The sequence below is a fragment of the Bos indicus genome, chromosome 17 (assembly GCF_029378745.1).
Source record: "Bos indicus isolate NIAB-ARS_2022 breed Sahiwal x Tharparkar chromosome 17, NIAB-ARS_B.indTharparkar_mat_pri_1.0, whole genome shotgun sequence".
Taxonomy (NCBI): Eukaryota; Metazoa; Chordata; class Mammalia; order Artiodactyla; family Bovidae; genus Bos; species Bos indicus.
This window is the reverse complement of record NC_091776.1, coordinates 17,034,102-17,060,162: the sequence shown is the minus strand read 5'-3', so window position 1 is coordinate 17,060,162 and position 26,061 is coordinate 17,034,102. Positions and strand designations below refer to the sequence as shown.

Here is a 26,061-nt window from a genome sequence, read left to right as displayed (position 1 = left end):
CTCTGAGCCACACCAGGGCCTGCCTGGTGGGTGGTAACAAATAGGGTACCGCTCCCCTTTTTCATCTTCCTTTCCTACTTCCTTAGGCTGGCATTCCCACCTTGCTAATGTGAACAAATTGCTGTTTAAAACCTGTTAGACGTGTACAAGTAAGTATAAATGAGGACTTGCTGCCCCGGCCCATCTGGTGGGCTCCGCAGTGTAACCTTCTTTACTCACTACCTATCTGCCCACTGGTAGCTCAGATCAAGTGTTCTGTTCCTACCCAACAACAGTTCAAGAGACTTCAGCAGCCATTCTTCTCCTGAGCTGCTTGAAATATAGCTTTCAATTTTTAATTTTCGGCATGTGGGACCTTAGTTCTCCAACCAGGGATTGAACCCGCACCCTCTGCATTGGAAGCACAGAGTCTTAACCATTGGACCTCCAGGGAACTCCCTCAAAATCTTTTTAATTACTTCACTTAGAGCCACAGAGCTAAGAGGAGGTCTACCTGGCATTTGACTTACCCGAGAGAGATAAAGAAGTTATTAAAATCTCTAGTTCTTTGAACACAATCATGACAGCGATAAATATGGATGTTTTCTCACCCACAGTGCCACCATGGAATCCCAGATGAGGTTACAGTTAGGGAAAGGATGACACAAACATACGCCTCAGGTTCCATTTTATTAAAAAACAAAACCAAACAAAATTTTGCAATGGAATTTCCTGGAATTCACAATCCTTTTCAAATTTTCATAACTGCATGTTTTTTGAACTTTACAGAAGAACACGATTGCACTTATTTACATGATAGTCTTCTATATAATAAAAAGAGCCGTGTTGTATGATTGAATAATTCCAATTATTATCCTTAATATCTTATCATTAGCCCGTATGAGACAACAGCTTCTGCTCTCCAAGCACATAGAGAATAGAATAAATCAAAATAAAAGTTGTGTCTTCTAATAGAAGACAATTCCTGTTAAAGATGGTTTCTTTTAAACTTCTGTGTATTTCAAGAGGGATATAAAGTGCTTTAGAAGAAGTAAGGTAAGTGCCTGAGGTGGGGAAGAAGAAAAAGAGATTTATACAGAAAAAAACAAAATGAAACTCAATAACTACACCATCTGAACTAATCATTTAAATATGCCTGTGACTTGTATAGAAGATAATGTTTGGGTAGAACAGCTACATAATTCACTACTGAAATTTTGTTTTTTTTTAACAATTAAGAACAAACCAAAGTCCAAATAAGAAGTTACTGGTGAAAATGCCGTGGGGAGTAACTTTGGTGATTTTGAGTCACGTGGCAAATAAAACAAGGAACAGTCTCATAATCTGAGTATCGTGAGAATGAGTTAGGGACCATTACACGTGGATCTTCAGACCTCAGGGGGCCGCTGAGTAAAACTCTAACAGTGACGTCATTCGTTTTACAATGAAAGCACTTAATCTGTGTTGGCAGGGGGTGGGGGGTGGGTAATAAATCCACTGAATTTTTTTCTTGTTAGTAGGAAGGGACTAGACATTAACTTAAAATGTCATGTCTGAACTATTTCTGAATGGTAAATTCATTCTTTGTAGGAGATTTTTTCCCCCCTATGGAAATAATAATATCCTACCTAAAGAGGTTAAAATAAGTTGGTTTTTCTTTCCTTTTCACATTGCTGAGCTGTCAGTTGCTGGTCTTGATCTGCAGTCCACAGAATCAGTGTCTTGTATATACTGCTTGGGAGGCTCTTCCCAGAAACTGGAATAATCATCCTTCCAGCTTGTGAACATTTAAAAGAATAACACCCATTATTTTTTCAAGAAATGAATGGAATGTAACTTTTCACAAGTACAAAATTACTTCAAGTTTTCTAAATATAAGGGACTTCTCACTATAAAAATAACAACCCCTCCCTCCCCTCCCCCACCTCGACATCTCTTTCTAATTATAAAATGGTACAACCATTTCAGATTACTAATGTGAAAGCAGGAAGTAAATATATTATGTACACGTACAAAACACGTCAGTATCTCACACCATTTACATTCATATGAAAGAAATCTGTTTATTGATCTTCCTTTGCAATTTGACAAGAAAAAAGTTGAGATAACGTTACAAAACAATCAGGCCCTTGTCTTAGAACTCTGTACAAACATTCCAGCCAGAGGCATCTCCTTTGCAAACAGAGCAAACAATATTCTTTCAACGTTTTCTGGAAGAAGGGGGCTGCTGACAGAGAGATGTTCCACGGGGCCCTCCTCCAGTTTTCAGAGTTTGTGACATTCCTCCCTATTCTGACAAAAGTGGATCAAATTCTCAACTACCGAGGAAACTACAAGAAAAGGCAAATCACTACCAGTTGTTGAGGAAATGGTGACTCTCGTCAGATGAGCTGGCCGAAAGGATAATGGCGAGGATTCCAGCAGAGGGCGCCCTGCTCCCTTGCAATAACATCCCGTTTAACACTAAGTACCGTAGACGCCAACGCAAACACAGACTGAAGAGTCCTTAAGTTAATAGTCCTGCCATTGATTCACGATCTATCACTACAGGCAAAGTTTGGTATTTTCTTCAAAAGAGCAGGATATGCTATAATTAACTAGCTCTTATACACGAAAATTCTTTGGCTATTTAAAGTCTTCACATTCTCAAAGAGAACAATATTCTGAGTTCAACAAAGCGCTCGATTTGTCTGAAACTTCTGAGGGAAAAGGAGACTAAGCACTCGACTGTCAGGATGGTGCAGTACTAAGGCCATGATGCTTTTTTTTTTTTTTTTAGATTTCTGGATATCATAAGAGAAATCCAGCCTGCAAGAGAAACCCCCCTAAGATTTCATTCACAGTTTCATTCAACCAAGTGAACCAACTTCACTTTTATTTATGAGCACATTGGGAAAAAGTTACACTAGCCACTGGAAGAAACATGTGTCCATTGGGAGGGTGGACACGTGTTTGGATGGTCTTTGGTTTATACAGTACACATGGTCCCCACCTGATGTTCTCTGCTTCTCCAAGTCTTTCACTTCAGTAAGGAGGACAAGACCACTGATGTCCTGCCAAGCAACGACTTTCGGTGACTCAGAATGAGCTACCTTCTCCATGGGTTTTCTCCCTCCCTCTCTTCAGACCCACAGAGCCTCTGGAGAGATGCATGTTTTTGACTTATTATCCTCAACAAATATTTGTCCAGTGGCTAGAGACAGAATGGCTTGGTGGTAAATGCAAATGTTAACAGTAGCACAAGGAAAAGAAGGTCTTTAATCACGGAGATTTCTGGAGAAGCCACTTGATCATGAAGCACTCAAGGCATGCATCATTTAGAGGACAGTATAGAGAGATGTAAATAACCTCAGCAGCTCCTTTGCAGAATGAGAGGGGTTTGCAATTAAAGGACTTGATAATGAAGAGTCTACATCCAGGACCTGGATGCATTGCTTGAGTTTTGGGATGATTAATTTAGTGACACCCAAAGGTCAAAGAGCACAGTGTGGCTACTCATCTGTGGGTCTTTATAAATTACAAGGGGCCTGGAGTCATGAGATGGGGAGGGGAGGGCAGGAAGGTAAGAGGTAAGTGATGAGAAATGCATACCTGCTTCTCAGAATTAATTTATTTTTCAGATAATCCCAACCTTCTTTGCAATCAGGAGTGTTTAACTCACAAGCGTTAAACTCCTTAAGATGAACACAAGGCCTCATAGAGGTCTTGTGGAGGATTTTAGTTTTAAATCCTCTGATTTAAAACTGATTCGGGAAGAGCATCCATGCACTTTCCCTGCCATCTTCTTTCCTAACTCCCTGTGGGTAAAAGCATCTCTGTGCATGAGTGCTTAGTTACTCAGTCGTGCCCGACTCTTTGCGACCCTCTGAACTATAGCCCAGCAGGCTCCTCTGTCCATGGGATTTTTCAGGCAAGAATGCTGGAGTGGGTTGCCATTTCCTCTTCCAGGGAATCTTCCCAACCCAGGAATTGAACTGGCATCTCCCACGTTTCCTGCATTGCAGGAGGATTCCTTACCCGCTGAGTCATCAGGAAGCTGTATCCTCACCACCTTTTAATTGCCCTTATCAAAAGTACTGTTCAGTTCTGGCCATGCAAATAACACAGAGGGAGTTCTGTGATGCAGGGCACCTCACAAGGAACTATGCATCCCTAACTTTGGGCGAATGGTTTCTTTTTGCTTCTTTTTCAGTTTCAAGGAAGAAGTGGCCTCTCAGATCACTTACAAAGAGCAAGTTCTTGTGCCAAGATGTTAAGAAGCAGGAGTGGACATCGGATACGGTACAGCCCATGTGTTTTTCCAAGAAATCCTAACCCTGGGGGCCTGTGGTGAACTGAGAAGGTCACAGATGCTGGGGGTGGAAGATAACAGATTAGACAGCCTTCTGGAATTGTTACCTTGCCATTATTTGCCTCGGAGACTTTGCTGGAAAGGAAGTCTTTTTTTTTTTTTTTTTTTAAGGCAATAGATAGAGGTGGTCTGTGATAAAATTAGTGACATGAGAAGTGAAAATGAGGCAAACTCCACTACAGAGGAAGTTAATTTGCTTTTATAGTCAACTGGTTTTCCTCATCAGAAGTGCAGAGATAGATTCTGCCACACAATAAAAAGAAGAAAAACATCAACAACAGGAAGGACGGTAATCACAATAATAACACCTCTTCAGATCCACTAAGGTTTTTCTGTCCTAAAAGATGGGAAAAGGATTCATGTGGGGGTGTGCAGACAAAGAAAGAGATAGGCAGTCAGAGAGCCAGAGAGAGACACACCCAGACAAAAAAGGAAAGAAATCTAAATGAAAGTATTATTAAAAAATGCTACCAGAAATGGCCTCAGAGGCTCTATTACCACAGAGGGTTGGAGCCACCCTCCACAGAGGGTGTGACTCTCTCTGTGGTTTTCTGAAAGGGTTTTGCTTTGATGAGGTTTCTTTGTTTTCAGTCCAGGTGATGCCTTCAACAGACAACTAAATGCTCTGCAAGAATTTTCATCTCGACTAGATGAACGTGATGGTAGTAAGAGTCCAAGACAGGCTGTCTGTCATCGTTTTTGGTTCTGAAAGGATGTCAGCTTCAGGAATGTCAGAGCACTAGCAGAACTAGCCTGGGTACCATTGGTTGGGATGACCGAATCCAGACCCAGGAGCATGCAGGATGTTTCCAGCAGAATGAGGGAAAACAAAACAGAGAAACCTCTTTGACCTGTGACTGATTCATGTTGCTGTATGGCAGAGGCTAACACAATATTGTAAAGCAATTATCCCCCAATTAAAAGCAAAACAAAAAAACACCCTCTTTGCCTCCATGGTCATGATCATTACTCAGTGACGTCAGAAAAGGTAGATGCCTTTGCTACTTTTAACTTTCTACCTTCTCCAAGCTCTCCATCACTCCCTGCCAGGATGACAGAGTTGACACTTTAGGGGTGATCCAAACCTAGAGATGAAATCAAAATATCGATGCTCTATTCATGATCGAAGTTCAGTTCTGCCCAAAGGGACCAGCCACACAGGATACAGCAATTCCTAGAGGGGACTCTAAATTACACTGAGGGAATGGGGATGCCCGTTTTCTTGCCCACCTCCTTGGGGCCGAAGGGGGATGCTTACTTCTGAGTTGAGAGCTGGTTTCTGAGTTTCAGGGCATCATAATTCACCAACTTGAGGCTGGAAAGTCACAAGCTCCTAAGACTTCTCCTGTATTGAGAAGGCCACACAGAGTCTCGTGTTTGGAGCCTGTATGTACCTTGCCACTTTTTCCTCCCAAATCCATGCATTTTAGCCAAAGTGATGGGGCTAGGGGCCACTGGGACTAGGAAAAGACCATCTGCAGGGCGACCAGGGGTGGAAGTAAATCTGCATTACTAGAATATGGAATTCCGTTTGGCTCCGGAATGCCACACATCCGTCCAAGGGTGGACGTGAAGGATATAATTTTGTCTCAGCACCAAACCAACATGCTTTGGGTGACTTCTTTAAAAAACAAACAAACAAACAAAAAAAACTGGTCAAGGAAGTAACGGCAAATGGTCATGGACAATTGTGGTAAGGTTAAATAGGCCCAGCAAAAATTTCAGGAAGGATGTTCTGAATATTTATCCATTATAAGACAAGTGGGTCTCTGGGCCTCTCATTAGGTGACCTGGGTGGGATCCAGTTCTCTCTAGTGGTAATTAGGTTTTACCTCCTTTTATTTGTAAGGGTCAGGGAATCTTGGGAGAACATTGGAGAAGCTCTAGTCCTGTGTTCTCCAAGGTGACGATGAACCACATGTGGCTGCTGAGGACTGGAGCATCAGCCAGTCCAAATGGACAGCTGAGTGACTGTCAAACACACGCTGCCTTTAGTAGACTTAGTATGAAAAAGAATGTCAAGTATTTCATGAATACTTTTTATACTAATTACCTGTGGAAACAGTAACGTTGGAACAAAGAAGTATATTATGGAAATTACTCTTACCTGTTTTCTTTCGCTTTTTAAAAATGTGGCCAGTAGGAAACTTGCAATTACATGTGGGACTTCTACTATATTTCTATTGGAGAGTACTCATCTAGACCCTATGGAAAAATGCACATCAAGTCTGCAGATGCTTCAAGAGGGTTCCCATGTCCTTTGATACTTTCTACGAGCCACGGGGGGCCCAGGTCAGGGTTTATTCTTTGGGGGGACGATCTGTGTGGGAATGGTTCTTTCCATTTTTTTTTAACCCTTCCATGCCAGTTAATTTTTTTTTTTTTCTTAAAATTAACAAAGTCATGGGAAAATTCTTCAGAAACACGTCTTTGGTAAAGGAGAACCTTCTAGACTCACGGAGCTTGCAGCAGAACTTTCCTAGGGTCAGGTCCACAGACTCAGCTCTGCCACCTGGGCTTGTCATCACCTAGGCAGCATCTTTTAGGGGCTGCTGGGCTACGGCACACATAAGCAACCAATTCCTGATCTACCTGGTCACTGGCAGGAAGAGAGAACACCCACCAATCCTAAAGGCATTTTCTCTCTGGGCATGGGATCCAATTTATGTAATTATCCTCTTCATTCCCTTTGACTTAATACCAAACTTTGTTTTGCACAAAGTGGACTGAAGGAGGGGTAGGTGGTACAGGCCTTTGCTGACCTAGAAAAAGAAATATCTTGAGATGAAGAATTCCACACTGAGAACGAGGATTTGAAGGTATCCAGAGACTGCAGACTCTGTGACTAAGTGTGGCTTTTTAAAGCAAGGCAAAATAAAGCAACTCCTCCTTGGCCTTAGAACTTCCATTATTTAGACAGTCAGTCTCAGCCACACAGGCGTGCTGAGTCTCAAAAAGCTGTTGTTATATGTTACATGTCAAGTAACTCTGCCTGCCCAAGGTAGAAAGTCTGCTGCGTGTCATCACTCACCGCTAAAAATGGGTCCCCCTGGCAAAATGCTCATTAGTGGTCCTAAGACCGGCAGGAGCCTCGGGCATCATCTTGTTAAACACCTTCTCTTTACAGATGCTGAAGCCGAGGCCCAGCAAGCACGCGGCTCATCTCCGCCTCCTGACTCTGGATTCAGCACTGCCTTTATTCTTCCCTGCCTTGGACACCCTGAATTTCACGACAGGACTCCTACAGAGATGTGACATTTCTGAAGGTGGTGACCATTTTCTCTGCCTTTGCTGCCTACTTAGAAAGTATCAAATAGGAAATCGTTAAAGGTAGAGAAAAAAGAGCCTTCAAGGGTCTCCCTTGACATCTACACCGTGTTCCAGCAGGCAGCCCAGTTTTACAGCAGAACCAAACTCTGTTTTTGCACGAGGATGAGTGTGGCAAGGCAGAAGGGCCTCATCACATACGTCAATAACTCGATGAGAGAAACGTTCTTTCCCAGGTAACCCATGCCCAGCAGCCTGGCCTTTCACAGATGTCGAGGTGATCCATCTAATAGTCCAGAGAAACAGTGTACACTGCCTTAGTCATCCATGCATCTGGAGAGTCTCGAATGTATTACAAAATTGCCCACTGAAAAAATAGCACATCTCTGTCATAGTTACAAAAAAAAGAATAAAAACATAAAGAGTTTAAAAACATCAGGTGGATTTTCAGAATTCATTTTGATACCTCGTTTCCTCTCCCTCTGACTTTGTCTCTCAGTCAGCAGAAACTTGATTTTAACAATTCCCATGCTGTACTTTTTAGATCGAGTGTTCTATTACACTCCACCTCCCACCTCCCACTTGGTATCTAGACGCACTCGGGGGAGCCCTGGGAAGCAGTTTCCTAAGGATTCACCTAAATCCTTCCTCGAGGTCTGGTGAGGTTGAACAGAAGTGTACTGGAATTAAAGTAAGACCTGGATGCTCTGTGTTGGATCCAAAGATGCTTGGATCTTTTCTAAAGCTTCCATCTCCTGCAGGACCCACTTGTGGAGGTAACAGGAGATTGTCGTAGCCTTGGGGAAACCAATGCAACAGATGGTTCACTTTCAGGAAGGGTATGTGGTATCTGGTTTGAAAATTAGGCTTGTCGTCCCAGCGACGGACAAGCCCTACAGCCACTTGGAATGGCGCTAATGCCCCGAGAGGGAAATTGTGATTTCAGCATTTCAGTCAAAGACTGCTAAGACCCAGAAGGATTGACGTGCCTCCCTAGAGCTTCCTCCTCAGGTCACGTGGGTCCTTAACAGAGCTGGGCAAGTGGAAGCCAGGGTGTGTAGCTGAAAAACATGAGCAGTGGCCTCTGCAGACTCAGAGCTCGGTGTTGGGCTCTCTGGCAGCTGGGAGTTTTAAGACCCACTTAAAAGAACTTAGATTCTAAATGAAAGCTGGCCTTAGACTGTTTCAAGGTGCCGAGGCACTTCCCAAAGCCATGCACACTTCATGCTGAGAGGTCAAGGCCATTAATCTCAGAGATGGAATACAAACTGGTCAGAGCAGGAACTGATGCTTCTAAACAGAACTCAGTATGAAAGCTGGAGTGAATCGAAGGAAACACAAAGGAGTGAACATAAAGTACACTACACATAGTCCTTAAAAAGAAACTGCCGAAGAAATCAATCACATTCCCCAAACAGGAAAACAAGACCCCGGGAAAAACTGAAATGAAACCAAGAAGGCCTAAGAGTGTCCTTTCAGTCTGTTTCGGGAACTTCTGAAGGGTGTGTCTACAAGGACATGGGAGAGAAAATCAGCTTTCAGCTTCCCAGGTGCCAAGGCCAGGGCCTGCTGCAGAGACGGAGAAACTGCATCCTGATGAACGTGACTTTGGATATTGCTTTGCGGTACCATTCTTGAGTGGAGCTCCCTGGAGTTGCCAAGGTGTTCTGGAGATGTGAGTGCCGGGTCCAATCTTGGGGCACTCCTCCCTTCCTTCCCCTCGCATCCTACCATCCCTTTTTTCTCTATTTGCCGTTTCAAGATTTCACCTCTTCGCAGTCTTGGTCGGTGGAAAGTTCTACATCAGACAGTCCAACCTCCATCGCCATGATCAGTGAGATATCAGAATCACTGCTTATAGCTGGCTCCTGCTCACCTGAGGGGGAAACAAAGTTCATGGTGAACACCGAGCTACGTCTTCAGAGGTTTAATACGGTTGCCTTTAATAAGTAACATTTCATTGGTGCCAAAGTCTTGGTGGTACAGTGGCTAGCATAGCTGCCTTCCCTTTCACTGAAGCTCAAGAGAAGGTATCAGGAAAATTGCCTAGTTTGTAAAAAATAAATACATAAGAAAAAAGTCTAGTTATCTTATGCTAAGGGCATGTGTGGTAAGTCACATCAATTTGTGATCCCACAGACTGTAGCCCACAAGGCTCCTCTCTCCATGGGATTCTCCAGGCAAGAATACTGGTGTGGGTTGCCATGCACTCCTCCAGGGAATCTTCCTGACCCAGGGATCAAACCCACATCTCTTATGTCTCCTGCAGGGGCAGGTGGGTTCTTTACTGCCAGTGCCAACTGGGAAGCCCTTCTCATACTATGAAAAGATGTATAAGTATATATCTAAGGAGGAAAAAATACACTGAATATCTCTAAGTAGGGCAACAAATTCTATATGGAAAAGCAATTGAACAATTCACAGATGAAACGACTGATAAATGTGTATAAAAATTTTCAGAATATTAAAAACATGAACAATAAGATCAAAGGTATATGTCACCCTGGGGAACTTCCCTGGTGGTCTAGTGGTTAAGACTTTGCACTTCCATTACAGGAGGCACTGGTTTGATTCCTAGTCAGGGAACTAAGATCCTGCATGCTGCATGGTGGCCAGAAAAAAAAAGTATTATGTCATGCTGGGAAAATTTGTAAAAAATTCACTGAGGGTTGTATTCTTAACGTACAGAGAACTTTTAAATAAATAAGAAAAACTAAGAGTCCAACAGAAAAAATAGGTAAAGGTTACTGTTATACAATTCACAAAAGAATGCAATACAATTGACCAATAAATATCAGGTAAAAAGGAGCTACTCCTTTTTGTTTTGAAATCTTCACTCTTTAAAAAAGACTGTATTACGCACATTTCAGTAGATATTTTGATCAACTGCATTCAGAACTGTGAAATTTTCACCCTGTAATTTCATTTCCACAGTATATTACAGAGAACTAATCAGAGATGCAAACATATCCATTTAAGCATTATTTACAGCAGCAAAACATTGCAAGTAACAAAGCCTAACAATAAAAAATATCTCAGTAAACTATGTTACTTCTAAAAGACAATCTTCTTGTTATAATTATTACAGTGATATTTCCAAAGAGTCTGTATTTACAGAAGAAAATGCTCCCAGTAAATGAAAACAGAAGTATTCAAAGCTTTATGTGCAGTGAAGTCAACAGAGAAAGTTAACTGGAAGTAAGAAAGCCGACAATATTAATAAGAGTTGTCTCAAATTTGGGGATTTATAATTATTTTCTTTTCTTTAAAAAATTTAGCTTTACTCCTAAACATGCTTCAGTGAACATATATCATTCATTCACTCAACATATAATTGAGTCCCTACTATATGCTAAGAATTGTGCTAGCTGTAGGGATATAGGGGTGAAAATGAGGCAATTTCAGTCCTCAAGGAGCTTACTGTCCAGTAGGCAGGCAGACCATTGACTTGTCAATTACCCCAACATGATAAGCTCTTTGTTGTAAGATGTACCTGGTGTTTTAGGAGGTAAGGGTGCTACGTAACCATTTGCTGAGTCTAAGAAAGCTTTCCACTGGGTACCATGTCTAAACTGAGTCTATAGGATAACTTGTATTTCAGCCAGATGAATGAGAAGGATGAATCTTTTTTAAGCAATAGCAATAGCATGTACAGACGGTTGGAGTTGATAGACAGCTTTGTGCAGACATCAGACTGTATTTAAATATGACTGGGATGCAAAGGTAAGCTAGGGAGTATGAACAGGGGAGGCTGGAGAGCTCAGCTGCCTATAATTGAAAGTGTTAGTTGCTCACTTGTGTCTGACTCTTTGTGACCCAATAGACTATAGCCCACCAGGCTCCTCTGTCCATGGGATTCTCCCAGGCAAGAATACTGGAGTGGGTTGCCATTCCCTCTCCAGGGGATCTTCTTGATCCAGGGATCGAACCCAGGTCTCCTGCGTTGCAGGCAGATTCTTCACCATCTGAACCACCAGAGAAGCCTATCAGTTCAGTTCAGTCGCTCAGTCGTGTCTGACTCTTTGCGACCCCATGAATCGCAGCCTATAAGGCAGCTTTAAAACCAGAAGATCTTGTATGTTCCATTACCCTACAGAAGAAACATGCAATTAAAAGACCAACAAAATATCTAAGTACTAAAGAATGCAGATGGTTATAATACTTTTGCTCTCATAATCACTGATATAATTTCTTCATGTTGAGGTACAGTTAAGAAAAAATAAATATGAGTTTCATGAAGGGCAGTGAATTTTCAAATGTTTACAAGGAGACAAACAGAGAACTGACACAGAGTTATGGTCTTAAGAATCAGTTTTAGAGAAATAAAGTGTCTCACAGGGGTGTAGCCAACCTAAAGACTGAGATCTATAATGTTTCCTAGACCCAAAAGTGCATGAGGTTCACATAACTATAGACAGATCAATGGGTAGAATAAAACTTTGGAAACAGATCTTGGGTAGAAGTATTTAGCTTTGTCAATGGTGGCATTTAACAAATTTTCAGGGGACTTCCCTAGTGGTCCACTGGTTAACAATCTGCCTTGCAATGCAGGGGACACAGGCTTGATCCTTTGTTGTGGAACTAGGATCCCACATGCCAGGGAGCAACTCAGCCTGAGCGCTGCAACTAGAGAGTCCGTGAGCTGCAACGAAAGATCCCACGTGTCACAACTAAGACGGGACTCAGCCACATAAATAAGTAAACATAAAAAAAACACACTCACACAAATATTCAATAAAATTATTCATGCAGAAAAAAGAGGAAATTGGATTCTTGCCTCACATCATATACATTCTAGGCTGGCTAAATATCTATATCTACATCCATTGATATATCTGTATCTACATCTATATCTATACCTATGCTGTGCTGTGCTTAGTCGCTCTGTTGTGTCCAACTCTTTGTGACCCCCTGGACTGTAGCCCGCCAGGTTCCTCTGTCTATGGGATTCTCCAGGCAAGGATACTGGAGTGGATTGCCATGCCCTCCTCCAGGGGATTTTCCCAACCCAGGGATCCACCTGTGTTTCCTGCATTGCAGGTGGATTCTTTACCAGCTGACCTGCCAGGGAAGCCCATCTATACCTACACCTGTACCTATGGTCCATCTTTATTTCGCATGTGTTACTTCCTTCTCATTTATCCTCTTCTCCAGAGCTATCTGGTGCCTTGCATCCCTGACCTTTGGGGAATTCTTTGATGCAAACTGGGGTGGTCCTCCTCTTCCTCATGTCTGCTTAGCACTTGTTTTCTCCGCATGGTTATGCGCTCGGCACCACCTGGTGGAAGCTTTCACTCTGCAATTGTAGTGAGCAGCGGGCAATGGATTTGGGCAGACACAATCTGCACAGCTAGACACAGAGGATTGCTCTGATTTTTAGGTCCACTAAGTCACTGACGATTTATTCATTTCCTCCCAGTTGCCCAAATTTTTCCAGGGTTTCTTCTTACACTTTCCCTGTCCATGTTGGAAAATCCCTTTGCTACAGCTTTTGTGGGGTTTTAGGAGTGCCTAGAAGTAATTTCACATGTTCAATGCATACTTTTTACTCAGTGTTCTCCACAAACATCACTTTTACAATGAGAAAACTATATGGGTTTCCCTAGTGGTTCATACAGTAAAGAATCTGTCTGCAATGCGGGAGACCTGCGATCAATCCTAGGGTTAGGAAGATCCCCTGGAGAAGGGAATGGTTACCCACTCCAGCATTCTTGCCTGGAGAATTCCATGGACAGAGGAGCCTGGCGGGTTACAATCCAAGGGTCACAAAGAGTTGGACATGACAGAACAAGTAACACTTAAAATTACAGCTATGAGAGCTGGGATCCTATCTTACTTTAGGAGACTGTAGTCTCAGCTGTAAGTAATTATACATGTTACTCTGTATAAGTCACTTTCTCCTCTGGGGCTAAAGCTTTAAAATCTATAAAATGAGAGTTTGTACTAGGTATATTAGATGTCTTTCCAGTTGTTACAGTTTACTTGTGTATATGTTGATGCAAGTCTAGCACAGTGCCTCAGACATGGTGGGTGCTCAATACATAATTATTTAATAAAATTACCAGTGATAAAGAGTTGTAAGTTTTTCTTTTGCCATAACTCTTCAACATGTTGTTTTCTACTAAAAGCTTTTCTCTTAACAAAGAAGAAAGCCTGCAATTGTATATTTAGTACAAGTATGCACTAAATGTGAGAATTCACTACTCTGAGGTACAAAGAAAATGGGAATATTCTTATTCCTGGAGATAAAAAATGAGGGCTAAGGATATGGAAGCAATGTAAGTGTCCAAGATAGATGGACGGATAAAGAAGATGTGGTATGCATATACAATGGACTACTGCTCGGTCATAAAAAAGAACACTCTATTGCCATATGCAGCAACGTAGACAGACTGGGAGGGTGTTATGCTAAGTGAAATAAGTCAGATGGAAAAAGGCAAATATTGTATAATAACACTTATATGTGGAACCCAGAAAACACAACAAACTAGTAAATACAAGAGAAAAGAAGCAAATACACAGATACAGAGAACAAACTATGGTTACCAGTGGGATGAGGGGCTAGATAGGGCTGGGGGACTGGGAGGCACAAACTAACGTAAGACAGGCTACAAGGATGTAGTACAATACAGGGAATATAGCCAATATTTTGTAATAACTGTGAATGGAGTGTAACCATTAAAAATGGTGTAAAAATTTAAAAAAATTAAAATGAGGTCTACGTTGTAGAGATATATCCTCCCCCCTCCCACCGCTTCCCCTTTTGCATCTGTCTCCTCCTCCTCCTTGTTCTTTTGGGCAAAAGTCCATGAATCAATTCAGCTCATAAGAAGCCAAATATTGTAGCTCACAAGTAAACTACAAGTCAACCAAAGAGCTCATCACTGAGTGATTCTATGGCTTTCAATAGAGCAAGCACAAAAACAAAGCACAGATAAGAGCTGACTGGTACACAGAGAGCTCACTGTTCCTGCAGCTTCCCACCTTCACGCCTGTCTTCTCAGCCACCGGCCTCAGCAGATTTCATGGCTTCATTCTCACTATGGTGCTTTCTAAGCTGGAATGTGTGAATTGAAAGAAAAAAGGGCCGTGTGGACTGCTATAACTATTGGCTGTTGAATTTATGATGCTATTTTGGAAACTGACTGTCCTGCACAGCTCTAGGCAAAGATAAATTCAAATCAATACAAACAGATTTGCCAAAAGATGGTTCAATTTTCATGATGAGACATTTCATCACCCACAGTATCTAATCATTTTTCATTCCAAAACTGTAAAAAATGATCTGAAGACATCTGAAATTATTCTTTAGTCTGTGCTATGTTTTTAATTGGACTTGGTTTGTTCCATAATTTTTGAAAACAGAATTTTTTTCTTGAATTGAAAGAAGAAAGAAAATATTAGTCACTCAGTCATGTCTGACTCTGTGACCCCATGGACCGTATCCTGCCAGGCTCCTCTCCCATGGGATTTCCCAGGCAAGAATACTGAAGTGGGTTGCCATTTCCTTCTCCAGGGGATCTTTTCCCCCAGGGATCAAACCTGGGTCTCCTGAATTCCAGGCAGATTCCTTACTATCTGAGCCTCCAGGGAAGGCTCTCTTTAATCAAAGCAGATGTTTTAATTTGAGACCATAATAGTACAAATAAAAATGCGGACACTAAAACATTTAGAAAGTTCTCTGTAGGTGGAACTAATTGAGGAGTATGAAATAACTGTTAACTATCAAAATGTTCACTGAATTTTACCTTCTCTCTTGTGGAAGTTAATATAAAATGAATACAAAAATAGCATTGGTCTTTACTGATTTCTCACAACAACCCTTTGATGTGTGGGTATTATTATTTCTATTTCACAGATGAAAAAATATTTAGTCCATTTGACACAGTTGCCCAATACTACTAGACACTCTTCCTTTCTTCTTTTTGTTTCATTCATTTTAAGGACATTGAGAGAATTTAAACAGGGAGTAATATGACCTGCTTAATATTTTAAAAGATCACTCTTGCAGTTAAGTGAAGAATAGATTGGTAGGTCAAGGGTGGAGGTAATCCAGCAAAAACCACTGCAGCAAAACAGATGAAACACGGGGATGGTTTGTTATAATATGAACAGAGGTCAGATGTTATATTAAAGTAATATTTTATTTTTTTACTACTTTAAAATTTTTATACAACTTTAAAGGTTGTATAATTTCCATTGTAGTTATTACAAAATATTAGCTATATTCCTGTGTTGTACAATTCATCCTTGAGCCAGTCTTAGACCCAATAGTTTGTGTCTTTTAATTTCCCACCCCTAAATTACTTCTTACCCCATCCCCACTGATAACCCCTAGTTTGCTCTCTATGAGTCTGCTTCTTTTATGTTATATTCACTTCAGCACAGAGAAAGTATTTTGGTGGATTTAAGAATTGATCCCAAGTATCTAGCACTCCATCTTGAATCTCTTAGACGGTAAGCAGAAAACATGGCTTTAAATGGCGCTCTGTGACCTGTTTTGTTGACTCATAACTACTACTTGCATATATTAGCACATTTAATTCTAAGTAAAATCCATCAGTAGGCTAACTGTGGTTAACCAAAAAATTCTTAGTGGCGGGATTTGTTTTTATTAATTCCATTTAGTCCATAAATTATTCATATGGACTTTGGTTTCTTTGTTTCCTCTTTAATACAAAGAATGTTACCTAAAGAATTCAGTTCAGTTCAGTTGTTCAGTCGTGTCTGACTCTTTGCGACCCCATGAACCGCAGCATGCCAGGCCTCCCTATCCATCACCAACTCCCAGAGTTTACCCAAACTCATGTCCATTGAGTCAGTGATGCCATCTAACCATCTCATCCTCTGTCGTCCCCTTCTCCTCCTGCCTTCAAACTTTCCCAACATCAGGGTCTTTTCAAATGAGTCAGGTCTTCACATCAGGTGGCCAAAATATTGGGAGTTTCAGCTTCACCATCAGTCCTTCCAATGAACACCCAGAACTGATTTCCTTTAGAAAGGACTGGTTGGATTTCCTTGCAGTCCAAGGGACTCTCAAGAGTCTTCTTCAACACCACAGTTCAAAAGCATCAATTCTTCGGCACTCAGCTTTCTTTATAGTCCAACTCTCACAGGTTTCCTTTTGGGAAACAGACACTGCAGCTGTAGTTTTGCTGTGGGTTTGCTATAACTATCTCTATAACAGTGGGCCTGGACGACATAACGTTCCTCCCAACCTGAGATGTGGCCTGTCCTGTCTTGGGCAGGATGGGGTCTGTCTCACTTAACAGGCTCTGGCCCATCCATTGTCAACATTCCCAACCCTCCATAAATAGGAGGCACTTGGTGAAATTGAATTTCCTCTCTGGACATAGGGTGTCAAAGGGTGATGCATAGGGTGTCAAGTTTTATGTTTTATTAACTAACAACCATAGAGTGCTTATTGACAACTTAGCATTAATATATGCCAGAGACTATCTATCTAAGTACTTTAGATTGTACAATTGAATATTCACAATTAACCTGTGACAAAGGAAAAATTATTATTTCTGTTTTCAAGTGTTAAAACTAAGGCTCAGAAAAGTAAAAAACTTCCTGGGTTTACACAACAGTAAGAGTCAGATTCAGAATTCACACCGAGGCCTCTCTGACACCAGAGTTCATGAACATGACTGCATTTATACTTCAGAGTTGAGAGTCTTAGTCTGAGGATGTCCCAGGCAAGAATGCTGGAGTGGGTAGCCATTTCCTTCTCTAGGGGATCTTCTTGACTCAGGAATTGAACCCATGTCTCCTGCATTGGCAGGCGGATTCTTCACCACTGAGCCACCAGGGAAGGCCTAAGCACCAGGAGCAATGCCCAGAAGATGTTGACTTTCAGGGGAGTCTGCGTATCCACAGTTACATTCACGCCTATATGGTTATGTGCTGCTGCTGCTGCTAAGTCACTTCAGTCCTGTCCGACTCTGTGCGACCCCATAGACAGCAGCCCACTAGGCTCCTCTGTCCCTGGGATTCTCCAGGCAAGAATACTGGTGTGGGTTGCCATTTCCTTCTCCAATGCATGAAAGTGAAAAGTCAAAGTGAAGTCGCTCAGTCGTGTCAGACTCTTAGCGACCCCATGGACTGCAGCCTACCAGGCTCCTCCATCCATGGGATTTTCCAGGCAAGAGTACTGGAGTGGGATGCCATTGCCTTCTCTGATATGTGCAGATATGCATTTTTCTGGGGAGAGGGTTGCTTTTACTAGAGTCTCACAGAAATGATAAAAGTCTCAGAAGCATGCATCTAAGAGGTTTTGTGCCTAGCATAAGTTGTTCTTTTTTTTAGGCTGTGTCATGCATCATGTGTGATCTTAGTTTCCTGACCAGGGATCGAACCTGTACTCACTGCAGTGGAAGCACAGAATGTTAATCTCTGGACCACCAGGAAGTTACCAGGGTAAGTTGAAGAAAACACTGTTGTCTGTAACCAAGAATGGCTTGGCTTTTTAATTTTTTTTAAATGCATTTTTTGGTTTACATTTCACTAACTGTGTGTTTCATTAACTTGATGGGACACTTTTCATCTGAAATCTCTGCTTTCCTACTCGATTGTTTCTAAATGATGGTTATTCAAAGCTAGAGCAGAAAATGAGCCATCCCAGAATGCGTTTGATATTTACTCCACTGCCTGAGCTATGAAAGGAGGCACAGAGCAGTAGTGGCTGGAATAAATCCTCCTCTGTTGGGAATTAACAAACGTCGCCCGCATAATGTGGTCTCTGTGTTGAGAGAAAGTAAGGGGTTGACGAATATCAACCCCCAGGTATTTTGATTCTCCGGTAAGTTTGATGTTCACATGTTCTGCACCACATAAAAGCTTATTTCCCCCCACCATGTACTTGAAAAATAACTTTTCAAAGAAATTAGCATCCTTCTGGACATTAATTTGGATTCTGAGGCCTTCCCAGGTGGCTCTGTGGTAAAGAATCTGCCTGCCAGTGCAGGAGACATGGGTTTGATCCCTAGGTCAGGAAGATCCCCTGGAGAAGGAAATGGCAAGCCACTCCAGTATTCTTGCCTGGGAAATCCCACGGACAGAGGAGCCTGGCAGGCTACAGTTAACGGGGTCGCAAAAGAGCTGGACATGACTTAACAACTAAACAACAAACACTGCTTATGTATATATTCCCTGTTGTAATCTTAGTGGGAAAGTTGCTTCAATTCCAAATGCAGAGTATTTTCAGTAAGGAAATGTGTCTCTTTTACGTGTATTCCTTGCTTTTTTCTCTTTTGCTTAATAAGAATTTTTGAGAAGATAAACTTCTGATTTGGTTTAAATTTTCTGTGTTATGAGTAGATTCTTCTGTGGAGATGGTGAATCTTTGGGTCACTTTCTTCAGAGGCTGTGCAACAATATTAACAATAATTCCAGGCATTGCTCTAAGCAATTACATGTTACGTATGTCATCCTCACAAAGATGCTATGGAGTAGATGAATGATTACCCCAATGACTGCTTCACATTTTACAGGTGAAGTCAACTTGTCTAAGGTCAAGAACAGAAAGAGGCAGAAATGGAATCCCAGCCCAAGAGCCAGTGGTGTCGACGGCTATGCTATTGTGCAATGGCAGTGGCATAGCTGCTAGATTTCTATCTGGCTGCTGTGGTTTAGCCGCTCAGTCATGTCTGACTCTCCACGACCCCATGGACTGCAGCCCGCCAGGATCCTCTGTCCATGGGATTTCCCAGGCAACAATACTGGAGTGGCTTGCCATTCCCTTCTCTAAGGGATCTTCCGGACCCAGGGATCAAACTCTCGTCTCCTGCATTGGCAGGTGGATTCTTTCCCAACGAGCCACCTGGGAAGCCCTAGGTTATTCCCAAAGATGATACTTGGCCACCTTGGAGAACCAAACATTCCAGGCTTACAATATAAATTCACCCATTTTAGCCAAGTGACTCCTAAAAATTGTTCAGATATAACAGGGGAACTTTTGCCTTTTTAAATGTTTGCTCTATAATCATAAATGTAAATATGGTGAGCTCAAATCAGGAAAATTCTTTCTCACCTGGGGACATTTACAGCATTGTTTTTTATTCTGACTTAGTATAAGAGAACTCCCTGAAGTTTGGATATCAAATTAGATCACAAGTTAGGATTTAACTCTTTGCTTTTATCTCTTTGTCATTGGTTTTCTTTCCCTGTGACCCTTCACCTAGCAGAGGAAGATTTTCTCCAATTGCTCAAATTCCTTTTGATTTCATTAAAAATTCATTCATTGAGTAATTCCTTACTGAGTGCCAAGAGAAGGCAGAAGATGACTTTTGCATTAGTTGTACATTAGTTTTTACAGGAAAGAAAGCAAAATCTAGTGAACATTTATGCTGTTAATAGCTATTTTACAATTCCTGGTTAGTACTACCTACAGGAAACCTTCAGCATTAAGCATAATATCTGGTATACGGAATGCTCTTGGTAATTGTGACTATGATTGGAATGAAAAAAGAGTAAAAGAGGGAAGGTTAGCAGACAGGTTTAGAGAGACAGGTAGATATCATGCAGATATTAATTTCTTCAATTATAAAATTATATTTTATAATAAAATCATAAATTACATTAATTTATATTGCAAGTAGAAAATTATATATAGGCTTCATGTATTCATTCATCAATTTATCACTTATTCATCCAATAGGAATTTATTGAACACTTCTTAGGTACACAGCACTGTTGATGACCTTTGGAGGAAATAAAGATGAACTAAACACAAGCTCTGCTATTAACTTGAAAGCAATCTAGTAAAAGAAATCATATTTGTGTCCATATACATCTAATACTGGAGAAGGAAATGGCAACCCACTCCAGTATTCTTGCCTAGAGAATTCCATGGACAGAGGAGCCTGGCAGGCTATAGTCCATAGGGTCACAAAGAGTTGGACACAGCTGAAGCAACTTAGCACACATGTATGCATATCAAATATAAGATGATATATGCTAAAAGAGAGGTATAAATAAATGCTAGAGAAACAGAAAGGTAAGGAAAACTTCATCTCCAGCTGGGTAACCCTCATGAAGTAGGTTACATGTAAACCAGTGGTGAGAGCTGACTAGTGCTGGGAAGTATGGAGATGAGGAAGACGGCATTTGTTTTAAGAGATATAAGTACCTGTTATATCTGAACAATTTTAGGAGGCACTTGGCTAAATGGATGAATTTACACTGTAAGCCTGGAATGGTTGGTTCTCTAAGATGGCCAAGCATCGTCTACAGGAAGATGGCTTTTATTTTAGGAGAACCTACCTGACTAACCATCATCAGAGCGAATGTCAAGGCATGCGGATGGTTGATTCAGCTGTAGCTTAGGATATGGAGAACCATAGCAAAGTACCAGATCAAGCCCATAGACACTCTGCCCTCTTCTTTCCCTCTGTGCTTTCCCATTCTATAGGGAGCCAGAAGACTGGGAACTACATTTCCCAGCTTCCTTTGGCAGTTGGCTTTCTCTTAGGTCCTGCCAAGGAGATTGGAAGGTGGGAGGAGGCCCTTGCGCTTCTAGTTCAGGCTGGTCCCTGTGGGCTCCAGAAGTGTTGGCCGTGCCTTCAACAGAATCAGAGAGCGAAGGATCCTGACTGCCTACTCAGAGCTGGTGGTCTCCCCAGCATAAGCCAGACAGTTCTGGCAACATCAGAATAGTGGAAGTGTGCTCAGGATCTTGGGATATCTCGCTCTTCCAGTCTTCCAAACTGGTTTTGTTTTTGATAAATCTACTTTAATGAAGCATGATTTTGATGAGTTTTGATGGATGTGATGGATGTAAGTATTCGATTTCTATTTCCCCCAGAGTTTTGTCTTCTCTCTTTATGGTCATTTCCTCCCTCTGTCCCTGGTCTCAGCTTATATCTGATCTGCTTTTTTTTTTAATTTAAATTTATTTATTTTAATTGGAGGCTAATTACTTTACAATATTGTATTGGTTTTGCCATACATTAACATGAATCTGCCATGGGTGTACACGTGTTCCCCATCCTGAACCCCTCTTCCACCTCCCTCCCAGTACCATCCCTCTGGGTCATCCCAGTGCACCAGCCCTGAGCATCCTGTATCCTGCATCGAACCCGGACTGGCGATTAGTTTCTTATATGATATTATACATGTTTCAATGCGTTTCTCCCAAATCATCCCACCCTCTCCCTCTCCCACAGAGTCCAAAAGACTGTTCTATACATCTGTGTCTCTTTTGCTGTCTCGCATATAGGGTTATCATTAACATCTTTCTAAATTCCATATATATGCGTTAGTATACTGTATTGGTGTTTTTCTTTCTGGCTTACTTCACTCTGTATAATAGGCTCCAGTTTCATCCACCTCATTAGAACTGATTCAAATGTATTCTTTTTAATGGCTGAGTAATACTCCATTGTGTATATGTACTGATATGCTTTCTTTTTTATAACTCTTTTTCAGGGTTTGTCAACACTGGCACAACTGATACTTGGGGCTGGAGAATTCTTTGTTGTCATGGGAATGTGCTGGGAATTGCAGGACATTTTACAGCATTCTTGGTCTCTACCCACTGATGCCATTAGCACCACCCCCTCCCCAGTTATGACAATCAAAAACTCTCCAGTCATTGGCAAATGCTCTCTGAGAGACAAAATCACCCCTAGTGGGTAACCATGGCTCAAGATAAATGTATATTTTCTGTAATTTTACATACCTGCAATTTTATAGTATGCACTCTTGTGTCTGGTTTCTTTCACTCATTATACTCATTGTGAAATCCACTAATGATGTCACATATATCAATAGTTCACACCTTTTTATTGCTGAATAGTGATTCACTGTATGGATATATCACATTTTGCTTATCCATTCATAAACTGACGAACCTTTGAATTATTTCCAGTTGTTTGGCTACTGTAAACAAAGCTTCTCTGAACATTTATGTGCAAGTCTTTTTGAGGGCATGCATTTTCATTTCTCTTGAGTAAACACCCAGAAGCACATTGCTGGGTCCATCTGGTGGGTCTACGTAACTACATGAGAAACTGCCAAGCTTTTGTGTGTGTGGCAAAAAATCACAGTGCATTAAATTCACTCTCAAAACAACTTCCAAGTATACAGTACAATACTGTCGGCCACATGCACATTGTCGTACAACAGATGTCCAGGACACCACCATCCTGCAGGATTCTTGCAAGATAAGGGTCCAACTTCTTTCTTTTGCTCATGCATTTCCAGTTTTCTCAGCACCATTTGTTGAGAAGATTATCCTTCCCCACTGTGTAGTCTTGGCATCCTCATCACAGAGAATTTGACCATATATGTGAGGGTATATTTTCGGGTTTTCTCTTTGCTTTCCTTGGCCCATATGTTTTTATGCCAGTTCTACACTGTTTTGATTATGGTAGCTTTGTAAGATACTTTGAAATCAGGAAGTGTGAGCCCTCTAGCTTTGTTCTCAGAGAATCATTTTGGCTGTTCAGGGTCTTTTGAGATTCCATATAAATTTAAGGATTTTTTTCAACTCTGCAAAACACGACATTGGGATTTTGATAGAGGTTGCATTGAATCCACAGATTGCTCTGCCTAGTATGAACAGTTCAACAATATTAAGTCTCCCAATCCACAAATAGGGGATGGCTTTCTATTTATTTGCATCTTTGATATTTTTTCAGCAATGTTTTCCAGTTTTTAGTGTACAAGTCTTTCATCTCCTTAGTTAAGTTTACTCCTAAATACTGTATTCTTTTTGATGCTACTGTATGAGATTGTTTCCTTAATTTTCTTTTCAGGTTGTTCATCCTTAGTGTATGGAAAAGCAACTGGTTTCTGTGTGTTTTGTCAAATGCTTTTTATGAATCAATTGAGATGACCTTGTTATTTTTATCCTTTGTTCTACTAAATTGGTGCATCACGTGCAGAGATCTATAACACATTTCAAGTTAATTTTGTGTATGGTGGAAGATAAAGGCTGGCGTTCAGTTTCTCCTGACACTTTTGTAATCAATTTCTTGTATTGCATTCCCCTATTTTGAAATACCTAGAGCATTTTCCACTTTCCTGACTGGTCTCACTGAATACAGCAAAGGGGTTGGAAAGATAGGCTGTGCTAAAACTGAAGAGTGATTTGAATGCCAGGCTGAAGTGTCATGACATTAACATACCTGGATTATATCATGTTTGCGCATAAAAGTACTTGCTTAAATGGGTGAAAATAAACAACCTCAGTTTCCTTATCAGTGAAATAGTGACAATAATATTTTTGTAGTCTATAACAAGATCTGGTCTCTGTGTGTATGTGTGTGTGTGTGTGTGTAAACACACCGACATAGGGCTTCACTTCACAGTGTCTGGCACATGCTGTGCCAGATAAGAGGCAGCTATTATTGTATTTAGTACATGTACTGAGAACCTGCTTTATTCCTGTCCCATTAAGCCTCTTGGCTTCCTTCTTTGTCTATCAAGATCCTGATGGACAAAGGGTGCCCTTTCTTTCTCTGGCCACTACCCCACTGTTTCTGTAATGCTCTATTTCTTCAGTGTGATCAGATGTAGGTTAATGCATCAACATTTCATAAAGAGCTCATTTGCCATGTGACAGCCTTATCCCTCTTGCTGGTACAAGTGTCGCTCTGTTACAAGATAGTCCAACATAAGAGCCAGAAGAAACTAGAGAACAGGCTCTGATGGAAATACAAGATCTAGTTTAAAGGTCAAGCTGCAGAACACAGCAAAGTAGGGGATCCTTCACATCTCTCTAGAAGGGGCTGGGGAGGGGAGGACAGACACAGGAGCACAGTTTCTGACACGTATTTTTATTTTTAAAGAATGAAGCAATTTAAATAGCGAAACTGTTAAGATCAAGTCCTCAAAAAAAGCTTAAGCAAATTATAGGCAGATAAATAGCCAAGTTTCCCTGATGGCTTAGATGGTAAAAAATCTGTCTGCAATGCAGGAGACCTGGGTTTGATCCCTGGGTCAGGAAGATCCCCTGGAGAAGACAATAGCTACCCACTCCAGGGTTCTTGCCTGAAGAATTCCATGGACAGAGGAGCCTGATGGGCTTTTTTCCAAACAGCTCAGCATTAAACTAGAGATGCAACACTGCCATGAGCACACTGGAGTCTCCCTAACAGGCATCATTTTACAGCAACCTGTTTTACTATCACAATTGATTTAAGGTTTTTTTTTTTTAAATAATTATTAATTTGGCTACAGTGGGTCTTAGCTGTGGTACGCAGCATCTAGTTCCCTGACCATGGATTGAACTCAGGCCCCTTGCATTGGGAGTATGGAGTCTTAGTCTCTGGATCACCAGGAAGTCCCCTTGATTTAAGGTTTTTAATATAGTTGTTGTTTCTGACCTTTCTGACCACACACTTCTCTATAAAACACATGGAGAAGCCTGTTTAGAAAATGTCAAGACTGCAAGTCATTTGTTTAGAAGAACTCAGACTGCCTCCTCCTCCTCCTCTGATAAATACTACATAATTCACCTTTGGCTGGTTTGAGAACAGGTCACAACCTGGTGTTTGGGGGCAGGAGGGGTGGGCTCAAAGTGGTGACAATACTAAGCCCTCAAGAACTGATAGACACACTGTTAGAAAAAGGGGCCCGATGTTTTGACCCAGAGCCTGAGTTAGTATTGCAGCAATAAATGACTGAGATTCACCTAGTTGGATGTGTTTACACACCTTCCTGGAAAACCTAATGGATTCTATCTTCACCTTCTTGCAAGAGCAGTGGGCCAGTCATGCATAAAATCTGATCACAACCAAACCCATTCCTCTGGCTCACAGGATGCAATTTCTAGCTCTTTGTATCTAGAACAAAACCCAGACTTTTAATCAATATTTGGCCATGCATGGGAATCCCTTGGCATGAGTTTAGGGTGAGAATAAAGGTGATACAAATGAGGAGAGCTGTTCAACAAGGACAAGGAAAAGGGCAGAGGGCATACGGGGAACATTAAGCTGACCAGACATGCATATGGCAGGGGACAACAAAGCGGGGGAGTGTGCGTGGGTAACGGCACTGTTAGGAAATAGCCGGGAAACGGCTGAACCTGGGACTCGAACTCAGCTCTTCAGTTCCTGTTCTGAAGTGTTCATGGTGCTCCATGACACCCTAGGGTTCTGCAGTGAGGGAACTGGGGAGACCGAACAGCAGAGGAAGATGGTGGTGATGACCACAAAGGTGACGACAGCAGCTAGGGCAAGGACAGCTGAGGCAGGTCCCCCCAAACCCATCACTCCCTGCTCCTCCCCTAGTATTCAGTGTAGCAATATTCAGAGGCAGACGACTAATTAACACTGCAATGAATCTTTACTGAAATCACTTCATTAATCTGATCTTCATTGCCTTTGCTCATCTGATCTTTATTTCCTGGGAAGCCAAAACAAATCTGGTAGTTACAGTTCACTTCACCAAAATGCCTCTTTTTAAGACGATCCAATGAGGGAGGGGAAAGGGCCTAAACTTCACTAGACTCTGTG

General features: G+C 41.5%; 1 protein-coding gene across 5 annotated transcripts in view; it reads right to left on the bottom strand.

The window, feature by feature from the left end:
* Window positions 1-650: 650 nt before the first annotated feature.
* The window catches only part of RNF150 (ring finger protein 150), a 281,991-nt gene continuing 256,580 nt past the window's right edge, over window positions 651-26,061 (bottom strand). For 2 of the 5 annotated variants that reach the window (XM_070769076.1, XM_070769077.1), the window contains exon 7: window positions 651-1,756. In XM_070769076.1, the coding sequence (XP_070625177.1) occupies window positions 1,617-1,756 (140 nt within the window). In that variant the 3' untranslated portion in view covers window positions 651-1,616. The other 3 variants (XM_070769078.1, XM_019977314.2, XM_070769079.1) reach the window with 2 other exon arrangements.